Raw genomic sequence first — 19309 nt, forward strand, 5'->3', positions numbered from 1 at the left:
GAGAAGGTACAACGAAATGCATGGTCGAGCCTGTTCAGTCATTGATGCCTTTACTGAGCCCCCCAAACAGTTACAGTTACCGTACGGTGCTCAACCTCCAGTTTGTTTTGCATTGACCATTTATGAATGATTGTGGGATGACACTGGTGGGCCTATCTCTCTCTCTCTCTCTCTCTCTCTCTCTATATATATATATCTATATATCTATATATAGATATATATATAGATATATATATGTGTGTGCGTATATATATATGACAAATGGTGCAATATCTATATCTCTCTATGTGCAATACAGTATAATTCCCTTACCATTATTTTTTTTCGTTCTGTGAATTTGTAAATTATAGTTGTTTTTTTTAATAAAGGTTTTTATTGTTTATATTCATTATATTTTGATTTTCTTACTTATGTCTCTGCTATTGCTCTATCCTGTATGCTGCTGTAACAATACAAATTTCCCCGCTGAGGGGTTAATAAAGTATTATTTTATCTCATCTTGTAACGAGAAAAGTGCCTACAGGTGTACGCCACACAGTTTTATAGATCTGAATATTTTCTAAAAGGTCTTAAAGGTGCCATATGTAACAATATGCAACAATTTACATCGCTTTTTATTGCCAATGTGTCATCATCAAAAGACCAGCACCCACCGAAACACAGAGCCCAACACAAAGTTCACGTACCTTGCTTGCTAAGGTGGACAAATTGCTTTGCTAATATAGCAAAATGCTGTCTTGAGTGGATAACGTCAGCTAATTCATCCAGACTCTCAGGGCTAATCTGGCTGGTAAATTGGCTTGCTTTCCGTTTGCAAATTACTGATCAGCTAACGATACGAAGCAATAAATGGCAGATCCATGCAGCGTAGCTAAGTTACAGCCAGCTGCCCAACATTAACTTGCTCACTAACAGTATGACTAACAAAAAATGATAATAACTGATCCATGATACAAATTGATATATTATGACAAACGGCGTTGATTTTAGCCAACAATAAATTATGTAACAGTACAAAGCAAAGGTGTATCGACGAGTTGGTGATTGTTGGATCAGTGGAAAGACTTAACAACACGGTTTTGGTGAAAGAAGTGTCTTTTATGATGAGTTTACAAGTCACTAAGCTAGTCTTAGTCCAGTGGAAGAGAGAAACTTGAATTCAGAAAGCATGCAGTTTGCAATTTTTCTGTTTATTAAGTAAAGTAGTTTTGTGAGTTTATTTATTAGACTAAAAAAAGGTAAGAGAGCATGTGGAGCTTAGCGAACTTGCCACTCCTACACATCTCCCAGCTGAAACTACGGGGCTAGCTGCACAAACACACCTGCGTGAATATCGGCAACCGCTGACTGTTGGGCTGTCTATGGCCGGCTGGAAAAACGCCCAACCCTAGTGTATAACTAACATGAGCAACAGGATGCTGACAACTGACTTAACGGCCACCGGTGTCATTAAAAACAACGACTCTCTGAAAACTCCATACAGAACCTTTAACTAGATTCTTAAGTTTGTGTGTATGCAGTGTTTTAGGATGGATCCTACGCACTGTTTTATAAATGAGGCCCCTGGTCATCACACATGTGAAGTGAAGCAATGGAATAAAAACAGTGATGAAGGAACTACTTGACAGGACAGAATGATGTGACACAGTGTACTTACAAAGTAAGGCACAAAGAAGCAGACAAGGCTTTGATAAAAAGCATCCAGGACTGTGATCCAGAACATGTAGGAAACATAGACCTGTAGAGAAACAGGATTCAGGTGTTAGTCCTTCTAGACACAGTGTCAACAGGCATGACAGAGGTCAGACTTGAGTACCATTGACTTCATGCATGCTTTCCTTGCTTGCTCAAATGGATGCGGTCCATGTTTCATTTGTTGTCCACACAAAACAAAAGACACCGGAGCTGTCTAATATCTCACTATAATCATTGGGTAATGATTGATTGACTCTTCTGCAATCATTAAAATCTTTGACAATGTATCTTGAGGATCTTTATGGAAATAATTTTGTGTGATCAGTTGACCATGAGATCAGCATGTTGCAATCAATTTTGTGCCACGGACATTAACATCTTCATGCCGGAAAGTCATCTATTCACTAGTCCACCTTTACAGCCTTGTTGTGTTTATTCTCTATGTCAGTCTATATATATCTATATGATCTCACTTATATAGCGCTTTACAGCTAAGTGTCATTCACCCATTCATCGATGGCGACCGAGCTGCCATGCAAGGTGCTGGTCTCCATCAGGAGCAACTTAGGGTTCAGTGTCTTGCTCAAGGACACTTGACGGGGGAGCAGGGGATCAAACCCCCAACCTGCTTTAACCAGCTTTACCTCCTATGCGACAGTGCTAACCACTGCGCCACCATGCCGCCCAGTGATGGTGACGTTGAAGTAATGCGACCGCAATGCGACCGTGGTGTAGTTCGCTTATAGCCTTACATTAGCTTTTTACTTCTGCCGATTCCATTTACGCTTCAAAAATCATAAAAGTGGTGTTCATTAGTGATTAAGATTATGTAAGATTATCTTGCTGAACAAAAACGTATAAGTATCATAAACTTTTGTTTGCCACAGATCTTATTTTCTACAATGAAAATCCCACTTTTTGTCGAGGGACCAGGGCGATGCTAACTTCCAGGTTTGCCTAAAAAAATACGTCATCCTTGCAACACTCTATTTGCCTGATGACGACCTGGTGGGGTCACAACATTGCCTGTTTTAGTCCGGTATAGCACAATGTATCACAACCCAATGTAACAGTCCTGCAGTGAATCCTAAATCATCACTTGGGAACTCAGTGTGCGTTCCAATTAATTAATGAGGCTAAATAATATATTAGTTAGCACTTATTTCGATTTTAATAGTATCTGTCAAGGCATAAAAGCAGCTTACATTTAGCATCTAAAATAAAAAGAGAAAATATCTGCCTCAGACATTATGATATAAAATACTATGATACATTATGATAAAATACTGAACTGATACCTTGGAGGTCTGTGCAGCCTGGTAGAGCTCAGGCAGCTCCATCAGAGTGTCTGCAGGCGTGTCTCGGTCCAGGACACCATAGATGAGAGGAGGAATGGAGGTGAAGAGCAAGTTGAAGAAGATGAGCACCCAGGAGTTGGTCATGACACTCCCAGAGAAACCACAGAAGAACTGATACCAGAACAGCAGATTCACATACATCTGCAGACACAGACAACCAGACACAAAGACAGAACTGAGGATTGTCTTGTTTGTTTGTTTTTATTTTGGGCATTTTGCCTTTAGTGGGCATTTTGCCTTTAATGGATAGTGACAGAGACCCTAACCCTTTTGCCTTTAATGGGCTTTTTGCCACTAATGGATAGTGACAGAGAGAGACAGGAAAGGTGGGAGACAGACCCAGCCTTAATTGTACGCGCTCTGCCAGGTGAGCTCCAAGCGCACCATGTTTGTTTGTATTTTTTTAATCTTATTTGTATTTTGTAGTGTCAACAAGGGACTGCAGAGTAGCTAGTAGCTAAACAAAGTACAAAGGTTTCAACTATTTGTTCATTTTCTTAGTATATGTATCTTATCTTTTGATTTTCCACTTACTAGGGGAAAGTCCTTAAGCTAAACACAGTGCAATAACAACAATCTTCATGTCACACTATGAGGTAGGTCTAATATAATCTTGGTTGAAATTTGACTGTACAATATCAGTTTTAAGGCATGTCAGATTGAGTGACATCTGTGGCAGGAAAAATCATGTGAGCAAAATACATGGCCTTGTCTTGTCCAAAGTAAGCATTTTTGAGAATCAAGATCGAGAATTGACATCAAGCTGTTTTAGGGTATCTTTGGGGGTGTTTGTGAAACTTTTCTCTACTCGAGAGTAGAGAAAAGCGCCAAAACCACTGTCTTAACTAGATACTTAAATCAAGCTATTTTATAAACATTTTATACACACAGAGACTAAGTTGGTAAAGAACTCTCACCACATTCTTATAGATGAAGTAGAGGATCATGTTTGCAAGACGAGAGTAACACCAGTGGCCATGGACCAGCAGCAGCTTACTAAGGTGTTTAAACCTTGAGATGGCAAAGTCACTGGACATCACAGCCTGGGGAACGATACACAGTGACAAAAGTATTGCCACAAGGGGAAATGTTTAGAAATAGAAGACATGGCTATATTCAGACTGCTTCAAATACAATAGGTGCTAATAATTAAAGGCGGAATGAGTTGGATTTTCCTAAAAACAATGTATAGACTCATACAAAAACAATCCCACTTAATCACTACTTATGACCCACTACAGTGTGTGGCGGTGTCTGTGTCTGCACAGACCCTGCCCTGTGCCTATATTTTCTTATTTTGCTGTGTTCGGGACATTTCCTCGCATCTTCCTTTGTGTGTGCAGCCCCCAGTCAATAACAGAGCATAGGGTGCTAGGGCGGCACTTGTAGCGGTCAGGTGCCAGATTTAAGCAGGCATCCATGAGGAAGCTACGTAGCCGGGGAGGAGGGGCCAATTTTGAATGTTGTGTTTACAAACAACAATTTGCAGCTCCTCCTTGCTCTGTGACTGTCTCAACCGTGGCAGCTGAATAAAACATGTTCTAACAAAAGCTACCTTCATGTCATTTATAAAGACCTATGTCATTTTGGTGGGTGTTCTGTCAGGATGAGTCTCGTAGTCATTACCTGCATGCCCTCTTCACCAGATATCCCAATGCCCACATCAGCCACCTGAATCATGCTCACATCATTGGCTCCATCACCTTAATGAACAAAAACAACTTTTCATTGTCCCCCATGTTTAGGTATGTACAAAGCATATCACATATACCATGATAGAAGATTTTATCCATATTGCCCACCATTATAGTCAGTATTGTATTTTATTTTTTTGTTTTGTTGAACAGTTATTAAGAAGTCTGATAATAATTGCTCCCTATGTGCCATGCACCTCAGGCTTAGACCTGAAGTTTAGTTTTAGGAAATTAAATGCCAGACTATGTGTTATTCATTAAAGTGGCAAAAGACTTTTTTTGCTTTGACTTATCAAGATGAAGTAAATGTTAATTGCACAATGTAATGGCTATAGAATAATAATACCATCTGCGTTCAACACCGTCAACATGGCGGATGCATGAGGCCATGCCAAAGAGGAAGTGGGAATAACTCGGCAATGTTTCAACTGATCTGCTTCAAACTTCATATGGTTATTGATGGACCACTACTGATTCCAACAATGTGGAGGATTTCTACATGTCATAGTGCCTCCTACTGGCAAAAGGAAGTAATGGACTTCATAGACGTCACTTATATGGTACTTATAACAGTTCCCAAAGCACTTTCCAGATTAGGTCTCATTCACCCATTCACACACACCGATGGAGACCGAGCTGCTTTGCAACGTGCTGGCCTCCACTGGGAGAAACTTAGGGTTCAGTGTCTTGCTCATGGACACTTCGACATATGCAAAGTGGGAGCCGGGGATCGAACCCCAAACCCACTCTACCACGCACTACCTCCCATGCGACAGAACTAACGACTGCACCATCTTGCCACCCTTAGGAAGCAAGTCATATGTGAAAAAAATAATTCGATTTACATTAAATTTACTTTGTGTGGTATACACTTGTTATGCAGCAACATCTGTTGATATGTCAAACACTCACCATGCCAGATGTATGACAGCATGCCAAAGAGGATGTGGGAATAACTCAACAATATTTTGAACGATCAGTCTCAAACTTCATATGGTTATGGATAGACCACTCCCAGTCACATGTTGTGACAAACATAATTCGATTTACATAAAGTTTAGATTGTGTGGTCTATACCCGATATATGGCAACATATTGTATAATTAGTGCGTGTTCTCCAGCGGCACATAGTGGACAGAGCCTATTGCCACTTTAACAAGGAAACTTCTAAGCAGTTTTCCTACAGGCTGAGTCCTTACCCACAGCCAGGGTCATGGCGCCGAGCTGGTCCCGGATCAGCCCGACCACCTGGCTCTTCTGCAGCGGAGTGGACCTGCAGCAGATGACTGCCTTGCATCTACGGCTCAGCTCAAGAAAGTTGCTCTTCAGCTCCTCCTGCAGGGCCCAGTCCAGCGTGCGGCCATCTATAACCAGAATGAAGCTGGCCACATTGCCTGAGGAGGATTCCCCATGATTCCTTGCTGCAGGCAGTTCAGTCAAACTGTCTTCACCACGCTGCACTTCCAGTTGGAGCTCCTCAAGTAAAGCTGCACATGTATCCTTATGGAGAAGAAATCCATAAGTACTGATAAGTAGAGTTACTGTACATTTACTGCATGTATCCCATAATCTCTCAATTATGCAATGCATGCAATTATTTTTTGTTTGTTTGTATAATTTTATCCTTCAAACTGCTGGGCCTGAAGATAGTGATAGCTGTTGGTAAGTCAGTCTGTGTAACTATTTTGGAGTAAGATATCTTCAGGGCAAATTAAATTTGGTATAGACATATATAGCCCCTAGTGGATGAGCCCTTATTTTTCTTCCAGACCCCCTGACCTTTCTTCTAGCACCAAGGTCAGATTAAATTTCTTCTTGACTAACAATTTGGTCTATGACAAGCTATCTCATAAAATAACTGGCCGATTTCAATGAAATTAGATGTGGACATTCATTCTCCCAAGCCACTGCACCATGCGTAATAACGCATAGAACTCCATGTGCACCCCAGTGGCACCAAACAGTAGAATACATGACGTTATCCGTGAGGGGATGAAGGCTGGGAACAAAATAAAGCCTATTGCTGTGAGAAAGAGGAGACGAATGTTATGCACTGTAACAGTCCAGCTAGGAGCAGAGGAGAGTAAATAGGCAGCTGTGGAAACAGAGTTATAGTTCTAATTCTCTCCTTATCCAATAGTTAGTAAATAAGGGTTTTTCTCCTCAACAGTCATTTATATATTCAGAACAGAACCAACATGTGTATCAGGGTGTATTCCCCTTCCCGGGAAATTAGCTTTGTTTATTGGTATAGTGTTAATTAAGGTGTAAAGTTTCCCAAAGTGTAGTGCACTTCCTTTCATCCAGTTGTTTAACATGAGGCTGTAAGACAAATGTCAATTCCATTCTCTGTATGGACCACTGTATAGGCCTTGAGAAGCTAACTTGAACCTTCTTGTGAGTTGGGTCTCTCAGACGCCTCCCCTTGGGCTGACACAGAATATTAGGAAATCAGGTGTGGGTAGTTTAAATGTCTCTTTTCCTTTTTCAGAGAATTAGCTTAGCCCAGCCCATAGCTTTGGTTTCAGAATCAGAATCAGAAATACTGATCCCCAGGGGGTAAATTATACATTACCGGTGCTCCCATTCAAGAATAGAAAGTAGCATAAATTTAGAAATGAGAGTATGTACAAAAATAAGATATAAAAATAAGAAATAAAAAATAAAAAATATACACATTTACAATATTTAACTGAAAAATAAAAGTAAATAATATATACAATAACAATGTATATGTATGTATTGCACTGTTGCATATGATTTCCGTTAATTACACTGGGGAACAATTTGAAAAAAAAATTCTGTTGAGTTAGATTTTTATGCTGATTAAAACTAAAATTGGCATGCTGATTCCAAAATTGCAGTCAGTTTTTTTCTAGCACGTCAAGTTTTTTCTCCACAGCTTACCCTCCAGATAAGCAAAATTCCACTGATTAGCTGTAGTAAGACTTGCCAGCTGATTACGATTGGACTCATCTACAGCTACGTGGCAACTTGTTTGTGCAGTCACAATTGAGACAGTGCGGTGAGGGGTGTGCAGCTCCCAATAGGTCAGTACTATCACACACATATCTGTTCAGTACAGTATTTTTCATATTTTTTAAGAAAACAGGGATCCTATAGTTCAAAAACTTGACGTGATAGAGAAAAACTGAGATCAGTTTTGGATTCCGCACCCAAAAATTTATTAAAAACAGCTGTCAGACCTAACTCAACAAAAATTGTGTTCCCCAGTGTTATCAATGATAACTTCTGCAGTAACGTTATCTGTTTGCTGTCGTATATTGATAATGATAAAAATGTGTTTTGACTAGTGGATAACTGCAGTGGTTACTGTTAACTAACCTCAAACAATGTTGTGTCCTCAAAATGCCTTGGTTTCTCGAATGCAGCAGCAGTAGTGTAAAAATATTTTTGGTTCATTAGGAAACTGTGGCGGGCCGCCATAGTCTGGGTAATTATTGGGAAACACTGAACACTGTACATTTTGAAGAGTGATTGGCCGACAGGCTGATGTACAGTAGTCCCTACCACCAGTAGGGCACAATAATTAAGTAAAATTGTGAAACTAAGTAAAATTTAGTTTGCACATGAACTTCTCCAAATTAGCCAAACAACAGTGCTTCTATCCCTTAGCCACTGACCTTGCTTCCACAATTGGCAGTCAGCAGCTGGTCGTTGGGACAGAGGAGTTTGCAGGAGTAGGCGATGTTAATGGCTGTCTCCTTTTTGTCTCCGGTAAGGACCCAGACTTTGATCCCAGCCCTCTGAAGAGCTTCAATGGTCTCTGGGACCTCCTCCTGAAGTCTGTCTACAATCCCTGTGGTGCCTGAACACACATAAATACAGAGACACATAAATGCAGATGCGACTGACTGCTCCCAGCTCTGATATATGACTGGTCCATGTGTCAGCTGCAGTGAGCGGCTCTCCTACCCAGCAGAGTGAGGTTGGTCTCCAGTCTCTGAGCTGACTCCAGCAGCAGCTCCTCTCTGTTTTCTATGCTGCTTTCTGCCAGCAAATGTCTCTTCAGCCACACTTCATACTCCTCCTCTTCCAGAACCTGCCCCAGACACAGAACACACAGTCACTGAAAAACACACAAATCTTCATGAGCACACACTAGTCTATGTTTAGGAAGAGTTGAGCAGTGACTGGAAGAGAGTATGTGAGTGACATCACAATTGGGCTTGGGTGTGGTTCGTCGGCTCAAAAGCTCCCCCTAATTACTTTTAACCTTCAAACGCAATTTTGACGTCTTTGGTATACTCGAAAACTCACGAAACTTGGCACACAAATCAGAAACTGTGAACATTGCAAGAATATACACTTACAATAAAGTTTCTCTGATATTCTTGATTTCTCTGATATTCTCTGATATTCAATGTATGCACATTGGCTTTCTTTAACTTGGGTGGGATGGTGACGCAGTGGTTAGCACTGTCGCACGGGAGGTAGAGCAGGGTAGAGCGGGTTGGGGGTTTGAACCCTGGCTCCCCCTGTCATGTCGAAGTGTCCTTGAGCAAGACACTGAACCCTAAGTTGCTCCCGATGGAGACCAGCACCTTGCATGGCAGCTTGGTCGCCATTGGTGTGTGAATGTGTGAGTAAATGAGTGAATGAGACGTAGCTGTAAAGCGCTTTGGGAACCGTGAAGGTTGAAAAGCGCTATATAAGTGAGATCATTTACCATTAATTTACCATTTAACTCAGCCCAACTGAAAGTCGGCCATTTTGAATTTCTGTCTTTTATGCAAACTTTTTCGAACTCCTCCAAGAGGTTCATCAGCATGTAGTGGAAACAGAAAGTGATATTTAACTCCTTCAGCTAGCTTGACTGAGCAAGCCATTTACGGGCACTATATTTTTACTCCTCTTAGCAGGTTAATCAGATCCACCTCAAATTTGGCAAGCAACATTTGAAGACCTTGACAATGCTAAATTGCTAAGCTTTTGAATTTTTATGGAACGCCGTTGCCATGGTGAGGCACACAATTTGCATATTTTGCTATGAAACAGGAAGCTGTTGTAACTCAACTGTACATTGTCTGATCTTCCCAACATTTCACATGCTTGATAAAAGTCCAGGCCTGAAGATATCTACAGCCAATATTGAGTCGTAGCCATAGCGCCACCTACTTGCAACAGGAAGCAAGCCTTATGTCACAAACATCATTCAATTTACATTCAATTTACATTGTGAGGTTTACACTTGATATACAGTAATGTGATGTATAATTAGTATGTGTTCTCTAGCGCCACATAGTGGAAACAGGAAGAGATATTGAACTCCGTAATGCAAAGTCCAATATTCATGAAAATATATATCCATGTAGTGCAACCGCCAGTAAATGTATTGCTGGATTAATAACTCACTTGTGTTTCACCACCTACTGGCAAAAGGAAGTGAGGCCAAGTTTACGCTAGTCTCGCATAGCCAGAACTCAATCCACACTCCACACTTCATTTTAGCGCTGTGCCAGTGCTGGAGAAAGGTTTGGCTGAACCCATTATCATTCTTGTATAGGGGGAAAAAACTCTCTGGCTTGTTTGTATTTCTATAAACCAATCACAATCGTGTTTGGTGGCGCAAAGCCCAGGATGCAGCAATGGCGCCCTTAGAAAAATAGTGTAGTGAAGGGGAGGAGAATTCGAAATAGTCGGTCAATGGCAGGCTTATGCCAACAGCCTACATTCTGTGAGTCAGACTAAGGTAACGCATACTTCTTCAAATGTACGGTGTTTCAAACTCAAAAGACAGATTTGGAGGTGGAGAGGGCTTTAATGAGCTTTACTTTTGTTTAGAGCCACCTGACATCGTAAATAATATTTGATGAAAATGTGTAAGAAAACGTATATTTTGATAATAATGTACAAAGCTCTAACTTTCTTGGAGTGTTACCTTTTTAGCTATGCAGAGTGTGCGGAGGCCATCTCTGGCATAGCTGTCTAAATGTTTTTGGGTTTGCACTCTGATGTGACTGTAGATCTCCTGAGCCTGTTCTGCACCTGAATGTAACAGGGGGACAGACAAACATTGCTGTTAATATTATTATTTGTCTTTGGATCAGTAAGGAGACAAAATTCAGGGTCATATGTCCTACTTTTTTGCCCATATTCCTTATGTTAAATACCTCTAGGTGTCTCAGTCAGGTCCATAATGACGGAGTCGGCTCCCTTGGTGTAAACCGTCACTTGTCCTGAGAGTGGATGGCGTACCACCACTGACATCCTCTTCCTGTTGGAGTCAAAGGGCAGAATGTGGAGCAGTGGAACAGCCAGAGAGCTGATTCCTGGCAAATCCACCAGTAGGCTCTCTGTAGAACGTCCCCTCAGGACGCAATGGTACGCCTGGGCTGCATGGACCAGAGCTGCCTCGTCTGGACTCTCTGCCTCATACAACTGTTCATCATTAGTGTCACTCTCAGAGTCCACTCCTCTGGTCAGGTCCTCCACATCCTTCCTGGCCCCATGAGGGTTTGTCTTTGTATCCTTGATATCATCCTCTTTCTCCCTGTCCTCCACTTGTCCAGCATCTCCTCCTTTCACTCTGGAAGATAAGTCTAGTTCATGCTTCTGGTTGGAGGTTTCAAGGTTCCTTTCTTGGCCTGATTCTGACCCGTCTGTGATGCTGCTGGGGAGTGTGGAGAAGGTGAAGGAGCCAGTTTTCCCCTGGGCAAACAGCCTGCTGGTGAAGCTGCGAGGGCTGCCTTTGATCTGCGGAGAGGAGAGGGCTGAGAAAGGAGAGAAGCTCAAGCGCCGGAACATCAACTTTATTTCCTCCAGGGACTGGAGAGGTGTTTGTGCTCCAGGCAACTGCAGGTAAGAGAAAAGAATAAAAAGAGAACATTTCTGAAAATTCAATATCTGTATGGTCTCTTGGAATATGGTGAAACGTTCATGGGCTAAGGTGGAGAAGTCAACCTATCAAAAAAGAGAAGATGGATACAGTTTTTTGACAATACCATGGCGTTGCATGTTACAACTAACTGTTATCTACACCAGACAGACCAAAAAACACAGAATAAGGATGTACTTTAGATGTTACCTCAGCGTTCCTGGTCTAGTCTCAGATGAGACATGCATGTCAGCTCCCATCTATCACCATAATCAGAATCTATTTAATCCCAGTCAGATCTTCGTCAGGTCAGGATGTTTAAAATGGTTACCACATAGATTTTAACATTTTTGACCTATCAAAGATCTGACTGAGATTTAAATACTGTTGATTTAAATACATTTGTGGAGTGGAGTCAGTGTTCAGGTACATGTGATGTGTCTATTAATGAAATGCCATGGTGTATCCAAGTTACTTCTTCTCAGTTACTTTTGTCATCTTCTTATGACCTCTTGAATGTAGTTGTATAATGGTAGTTAAAAGAAACATGTAAACACTGATTCACATTTTATTTTGCCAAAACATCTGAAAATTAAAACTCATGACACACACGGCATACAGCATCTGCAGCTTGTGTGTGTGCATCCCTCTGTTCATCCTTGTTTGTCTTACGACCATCAAAAGCATCAATACAATCTTCATTTTCTCCAAACAAGGGGCTTCCAACCATTTTTTTTATTTCACATTTTAATCAACTCATCATTGGTTGAAACTTTACAATGTGAAAAATAATCAAACACAGATTTAAATAGCTAGGTAAATACAGTACCTAATAATTAGGTGACCTCCTGATCAGCAGTGAACCCCTGATAATCAGCTAACTGTGACGCCACATCACATTGAACTAGAGCATTTACACACTCAATACAGTTAAGCCAACTTTTTACTTTTTACATCTCATTGAGTTGCATAAACTACCCATGAAGCAAGCTTTTAACAGACACATACCAACAGTCCTTATAGTCAGTAAATTGTGGATGGAAAGCAAATCTCTCCAACCAAATAAATCAATTCAAACAATGTAAACAAATGAACAACCTGTACAAGGACAAATATAATCTTGATCTTAGATTAGATCATTTTGGAGATAGATAATGTAACATGCTTTGCAGATGTCATCTACTCACCACATGTCGAGGCTGGCCGGGTGAGGACACCACCACACTGTTACACATGGCCAGAGCCAGGAAGAAGTCAGTGATGTAGGTGAGCTCCAGGCTGGATGGAGTCCCAGAGGAGTCGTCAGTCAGAGGCAGCACAGGATAGCAAAGCCAATTCAACTTCCTCACCAGCTCAGGGTCAGGTACCACCTCCTTTGCCTGAAGACATAGACACAGGAGCAACAGCAGCTTATCCATCATGGCTAGAGAGTGAACAAATTGTGGATTCCGGAAAACTTTCAAGTAGTCTTTGAATCTCCACACCTCTAATATGTAACGCAGGCTGAGATAACCCTGATAATATCAACAATTGTTTTTGGCTATTAACCATCACTTGTCCACTGAGTAATTGTAAAGTTGGGGGAGTGCACCTTGAATCATTGTTAAAACATTTAACTAAACCAAATTAAATGTATGATTAAATGATTACACCAGTGTGTTTGTTTGTTTGTTTTAAGGGTTAATCCCCCCCAGATTCTGGTAAACTTGAACAACATCCAACATCAAATACTTTTTTTTCTTGAACCAACTGTCAAGTAATTAGGCTTATATTTTGACATCCAACAGTAATTATATTCTTACATCCACCATGCCTGCTCAGTTGTGGCGTGCTCAGCAACCTGTCTGTCATTGCCCTTGTGGTAGTGGGAGGGAATGAGGCTAATTAGTTTCATGTGTGGTAACTTTAGCTTAAAATGTGCTAATGAAGAAATTCAGATTCAGTCATCTTGGTCCAGAGTCAACAGGGTAGGGAAGGCTATAGGCTATCTCGCACGCAGGTTTTACCTTTCCAAGCTGGAAAGAAAAACCTGGAACACAAAAATAAAAAGGAAAATTTGTCGGGTGAAACAAAGGGGACGATAATGTGCTGTCTGCTAAACCCAGAGTACATGCTAATTACTGCTTATCAACCATGATAATTGTAGGCTTTTCAAATAAAAAATTCACTCACAAGCCTTAACAGAAAAGTCTGATTAGGAAGTAAAACATTCCGATATCGATATATCGCCAATGTTCTTTATATATACAGATTCATGCTAAGGCTTTGTTCTGAAACATTATTTCAATGACTTGAATTTTTCCTGCTTATCAAAACATTTAATCTTCGGCAATATTTCGCTGTTAATGTATAACTGTCACTAACATTAACTCATGGTTCGCTGCTGCTGAGTCAGGAGTTGACCAGCGCCTTGGCTATAAACCTTCAGGGGAATCGCACAACAGTGGTTATCAACTCATCGGTTTTCCCAATCTAGCCCAAGCCCCAGGGGCGCCAGGCTTTAAAGCCAATTTCACATAGTGGCCAAAGCATAGATATAGAAATGTAGATATTGCATTCGCGATCTGACCTTGCGTCTGCGTGGTGGCCATATTGGGGCAGACAACAGCCGCAGCTCTTACCTAGCTGCTCTAGAGCCCCATTATTTGATGTTTACATATGACTGCACTGTATATCTGACACTGGTCTCAAACACTTGATGCACTACATTGTATGTAATATTGTATTATTATATTATATTATATTATATTATAGTATTGTATTATATTATTATTATATTACATTATTGTACTGTATGTGTCAGTGCCAAAACTAAATTAATGAAGATAAAAGTAAAATATTTGAGATTTACAATATTTTTGACATTGTGTAATAGCAACTGTCCAGCCTGCAGAGGTGGAGTTATCATATGTGTCTCGGGTGTACAGATGAACTGACTGAAAGCCATTCTTCTCTTTCCATCTGAAGCGGTCTACATTGACACAACCACCAACAAGGCTCGGGCGGGAGGGTAGAGAAGACAGCTGCTGAGGTATTTTGAAAGCATCAGCTTGGACCTGTGTGGAAGGGTTGTCCAGTGATGCTGGCTGCTGGGTTTTGGTGTTGTCGCAATGTCATTGTGATGGAAATCTGAACAGCTGGTTTTCTCAAGATTTTAAGAGGGTCAGTAGACCTGGATGTCTTATGCAGAAGCATTTATTTAAGCTTGACCAAGGAGAATAGAGATCAACATCACAGTGTAGTGTCACCTCAATTCTGAAAGTTACTTCCTGCTGAGGAGTATTTCCCCTATATAGAGGAGGGGTTGTTAACCCCTGATAACAAGGAACTATGCGTACCTACGGTAATGCAAGTCACATTGTATGTCACCTTACGTCACATTCAGTGTGTATTCATTTTTGATAGTTATTATTGTTTATAGTAATGGTTAATTTGACAATGGCAGGAACAAACTATGGAACTGGATTCATTGTGTCATTCTAAGAGTGAGATGCAGCCATCATCACCACTGTTACATATGAGAGTTCAGTCCACTTGCGACTCTGTCCACTCAGGAGGATCCATAATGTCTTTTTAAGATAGTCAGTATATCTTATCAACTTGTACCATCTACTGGCAGGCATAGGAAATGCATTTCATTTATTGAGTTTGACCAGAAGCAAGGATAACACGTATCTCCTCTCTACTGGGGATACATTTTTTTTATCAAAAGCACAGAGGGGGGAAATCTCCCCCATCACTCGCTGACATTTGCACCCTATATTCCCATAATTTGCAATTTGTAATGATTTTCCCTAAAAACCCCTTCACAACGTCCACCCATCCAAGTGAAGAACACTCTCCAGGAAGTAGGTGTATCAGTATCGAAGTCTACCATAAAGAGAAGACTGAATGAGAGTAAATACAGAGGGTTCACCACAAGATGCAAACCATGCCGCATGGTGGCACAGTGGTTCGCACTGTCGCACGGGAGGTAAAGCTGGTTAGAGCGGCTGCCCCTGTCATGTCAAAGTGTCCTTGAGCAAGAACCCAAATGGAGACCATTACCTTGCATGGCATCGCCATTGGTGTGTGAATGTGTGAGTGAATGAGACTTAGCTGCTTTGGGAACCGTGAAGGTTGAAAAGCGCTATATAAGTGAGACCATTTCATTTACCATTAATCAGCCTCAAAAATAGAAAGGCCACATTAGACTTTGCCAAAAAACATCTGAAGAAGCCAGCCCAGTTTTGGAACAGCATTCTTTGGACAGATGAGACTGAGATCAACCTGTACCAGAATGATGGGAAGAAGAAAGTATGGAGAAGAATTGGAACAGCTCATGATCCAAAGCACACCACATGTTCTGTAAAACATGGTGGAGGCAGTGTGATGGCATGGGCGTGCATGGCTTCCAATGGCACTGGGTCACTAGTGTTTATTGATGATGTGACAGAAGACAGAAGCAGCCAGGTGAATTCTGAAGTGTATAGGGATATACTTTATGCTCAGATTCATCCAAATGCAGCAAAGTTGATTGGACGGCGCTTCACAGTACAGATGGACAATGACCCAAAACATACTGCGAAAGCAACCAGGAGTTTTTTGAGGCAAAGAAGTGGAATATTCTGCAATGGCCGAGTCAATCACCAGATCTCAACCCGATCGAGCATGCATTTCACTTGCTCAAGACAAAACTTAAGGCAGAAAGACCCACAAACAAGCAACAACTGAAGACAGCTGCAGTAAAGCCTGGCAAAGCATCACAAAGGAGGAAACCCAGCGTTTGATGATGTCCATGGGTTCCAGACTGCAGGCAGTCATTGCCTGCAAAGGATTCTCAACAAAGTATTAAAAATGAACATTTTACTTATGGTAATGTTAATTTGTCCAATTACTTTTGAGCCCCTGAAATGAGGAGACTTTGTATAAAAATGGTTACAATTCCTAAATGTTTCATAGGATATTTTTGTTCAACCCCTTGAATTAAACCTGAAAGTCTGCACTTCAATTGCATCTTAATTGTTTCATTTCAAATCCAATGTGTTGGCATGCAGAGCCCAAATCATGAAGATTGTGTCACTGTCCAAATATTTCTGGGCCTAACTGTATGTTCACATGCTTCTAATGATAAAGACAGATGACCTGCTGAGTTAACAAACAGTCAAATGCAAAATGTATGTTTTTTAATATGATTTTCACTTAAATGTTTGTCTTATTTATCTTAAGTGACTTTCACCTGTTTTTTAATATTCAAGATAAGCATAGATACATTCCGAGTACTTCTTTTCAACTGACTACAATATCAAAACAAGCTTGCAGAATAACTTCAGCTGCATGAATTGCAATTGCAATTCTCAATTCTGGAACCAAAAAGGCTAGTGCACAAATAAAGTGTCTATAGTGTTTGTGAGTGTGTGAGTCTGACCATGCAGCTACAGAAGGCACTGGTTCTGGGCTGGATGTTATTGGACAGTTGGTCCTCCTCCTCTTCTGATTCAGCAGTGAGTGTGTGCAGAGACACAGAGCTGCGGTTGCAGCTAAGGGAGCGACAGCTCAGAGATTTACCACTGCAGCCCGACTTCAGAGTCACAGAGTGACCAGCCGCCTTGTTCCTCTCCGCCTTGTTCCTCTCCGCCTCGTACACCTCCAGCCTTCGAGCTGATGCACACAGCAAACACAAACACAGAGCATTTATAGGACAGAACTATGAAGTCTGGAGCGTGCAACTGTGTTTGTTTCAAGGATTAATTATAATCAAACAATTACATTAGATTCAGATTATATTCAACCTTATTGTCATTGCACACAAAGTATCAATTGATGTCAGTTTACCTGATGAATATAAAAATAATAATAATATAGTAATCAAATTAAAATGACAGAATTTAATGCTGTGGAAAAGTGATTATGATACAAGTTTTTTTTTCTGCTGTTAAGACCTATGACTAGTGGAAAAGTGTCTTTTGACAGGGTTCAGTGGCCCGGCACAGGCGATTGAAAATATGAGTAAGTAATGTGTAGTTAGAAATAAGTAATTTATTCAATACACCTTTAAAAAATCTACACCTATAGCAGGGCCTTATAAATAATCTGACAATGTACAGTCTCGGAGTGCTGTGTCTTCAACAACAAAAGAAATCAAAAGAAATTAAATTAACATGGGCTAATTCGGTAGAACCACAAATGTTAGAAATTGTTTTTTGGACGGCGATGAGGAAGAGACTGTTAAGTTTTTTTGGGCTTCTACCTTTCCTCCTTGATATTATCCCTAAACATCTGAAAGGGAGTATCTGTGTTACTGACTGTTGGCTAGCTAGCTAAGATTTCTTGGTAACGTTAACTTGTGATCATCCCTGATAAATGCAAAAAGGTAATGATGATGAAGTTATTATTCATCATGACCATATGATATGATATTTGTACAATTAGTACTGTTGTAGTACTGTTGGCCAAGGTACATTTTAACTGTTTGTTTGTTCGATACATTTGACACAGACAGAAACCAGAAACAGGCTGAAGGCCCACCCACCAATGAAAACGAAACACTGAGTGGTAACTTTGTTTTGTCAGTAAGAATAGAGAACAAGAAATCGAGCTGAATTTGTGTCATCCTGAATGTACCATTAATGCTTTGTGTAAAGCAGCTGATTCTGTGTCCAACCTCTTAACCACTCTGAATGTGTACTCTCCACTGGACAATGTCGTTCAACTTAATTATATGATTATTTTAATATTTTAACAGTTTCAATGCAGGTTCCTCTTTTTTTTCAGATTATTCATAAATAAAGTTATTTGCTTGTTCTTCTCCAGCCTGTTTTGCCTATGTACTGTATGTTTTATAATGTTCAATAAAAAGTTGATCACAAAAAGAATAAGATGCAAATTGTAATGAACCAGAATTATCCTTTAACATCATATGATTTCAAATGTGCTGGTGCACTGGAGGGCAGTGAACAAGAAAAAAATTAGATGAAGCCTTCTAAATTTGGCACCCCCTATTTCTCACAAGTTTCTTGATCCAAATACTGAAGGTCATGGTTCAAAACTATTACGCTGATAAGCTTAAATTACTGATATTTTATAATGCAGACCGGCTGACATCTTTATCCTGCACACATTGCAATGATCAAAGCCCAAAGCAGCCCTTCCTTCTGGCCACCCACTATATTGCCTGTGAGAACACACCAGTTTTTAATTTGTTTGTGTTAAAAAAAACTATCATTGTCCTACTGGATCTCTGCTCTAATTAGGTAATTCCTCACTGCTGTTAAAATACAGAGGTAAATGAAAGACTGAAAGTCAAAGCATTCTAGCAGTCATATGATCAATTCTTACCATTTTCCTCATGAGGATATTCAACCCCATAGATACTGCAGCGGCGGAACACCATCTTATTTTCTGTCAGAGTTCCTGTCTTATCAGAGAACAAGTACTGGATCTGACCCAAGTCCTCAGTGATGTTGAGGGCCCGGCACTGAATCCTGGAATCCAGCTGCTCGTTGTACAGGTCTAAGTCATTGTGGATGAAATAGATCTGGCCTAGTTTCACAATCTCAATGGACACGTACAAAGAAATGGGGATCAGCACCTGTTGGACAGAAATTGATTACACCTTCTACATGATATATTTATTGACAAGAACCTCTAAAACTGGAAACCGACCAACTTTGATTGAACATGTAACACGTATCGTAAAGGTTCCATATAAGCACACATATACTGCGTTTGAAACAAAGGTCTTT

The 19309-nt window shown here is 40.5% G+C and overlaps 1 protein-coding gene across 1 annotated transcript in view; it reads right to left on the reverse strand.

The window, feature by feature from the left end:
* The window catches only part of atp10d (ATPase phospholipid transporting 10D), a 39633-nt gene that overhangs the window by 7017 nt on the left and 13307 nt on the right, over nucleotides 1-19309 (reverse strand). The window contains exons 8-19 of the mRNA XM_070919764.1: nucleotides 18903-19155; nucleotides 16993-17225; nucleotides 12773-12964; nucleotides 10882-11563; nucleotides 10650-10756; nucleotides 8684-8810; nucleotides 8392-8576; nucleotides 5947-6247; nucleotides 4680-4756; nucleotides 3971-4096; nucleotides 2994-3194; nucleotides 1658-1738 (exon numbers count right to left, since the gene is read on the reverse strand). Coding sequence (XP_070775865.1) covers nucleotides 1658-1738; nucleotides 2994-3194; nucleotides 3971-4096; nucleotides 4680-4756; nucleotides 5947-6247; nucleotides 8392-8576; nucleotides 8684-8810; nucleotides 10650-10756; nucleotides 10882-11563; nucleotides 12773-12964; nucleotides 16993-17225; nucleotides 18903-19155 — 2565 coding nt within the window. The remainder of the gene's footprint in view (nucleotides 1-1657; nucleotides 1739-2993; nucleotides 3195-3970; nucleotides 4097-4679; nucleotides 4757-5946; nucleotides 6248-8391; nucleotides 8577-8683; nucleotides 8811-10649; nucleotides 10757-10881; nucleotides 11564-12772; nucleotides 12965-16992; nucleotides 17226-18902; nucleotides 19156-19309) is intronic.

The sequence above is a fragment of the Enoplosus armatus genome, chromosome 15 (assembly GCF_043641665.1).
Source record: "Enoplosus armatus isolate fEnoArm2 chromosome 15, fEnoArm2.hap1, whole genome shotgun sequence".
NCBI lineage: Eukaryota > Metazoa > Chordata > Actinopteri > Centrarchiformes > Enoplosidae > Enoplosus > Enoplosus armatus.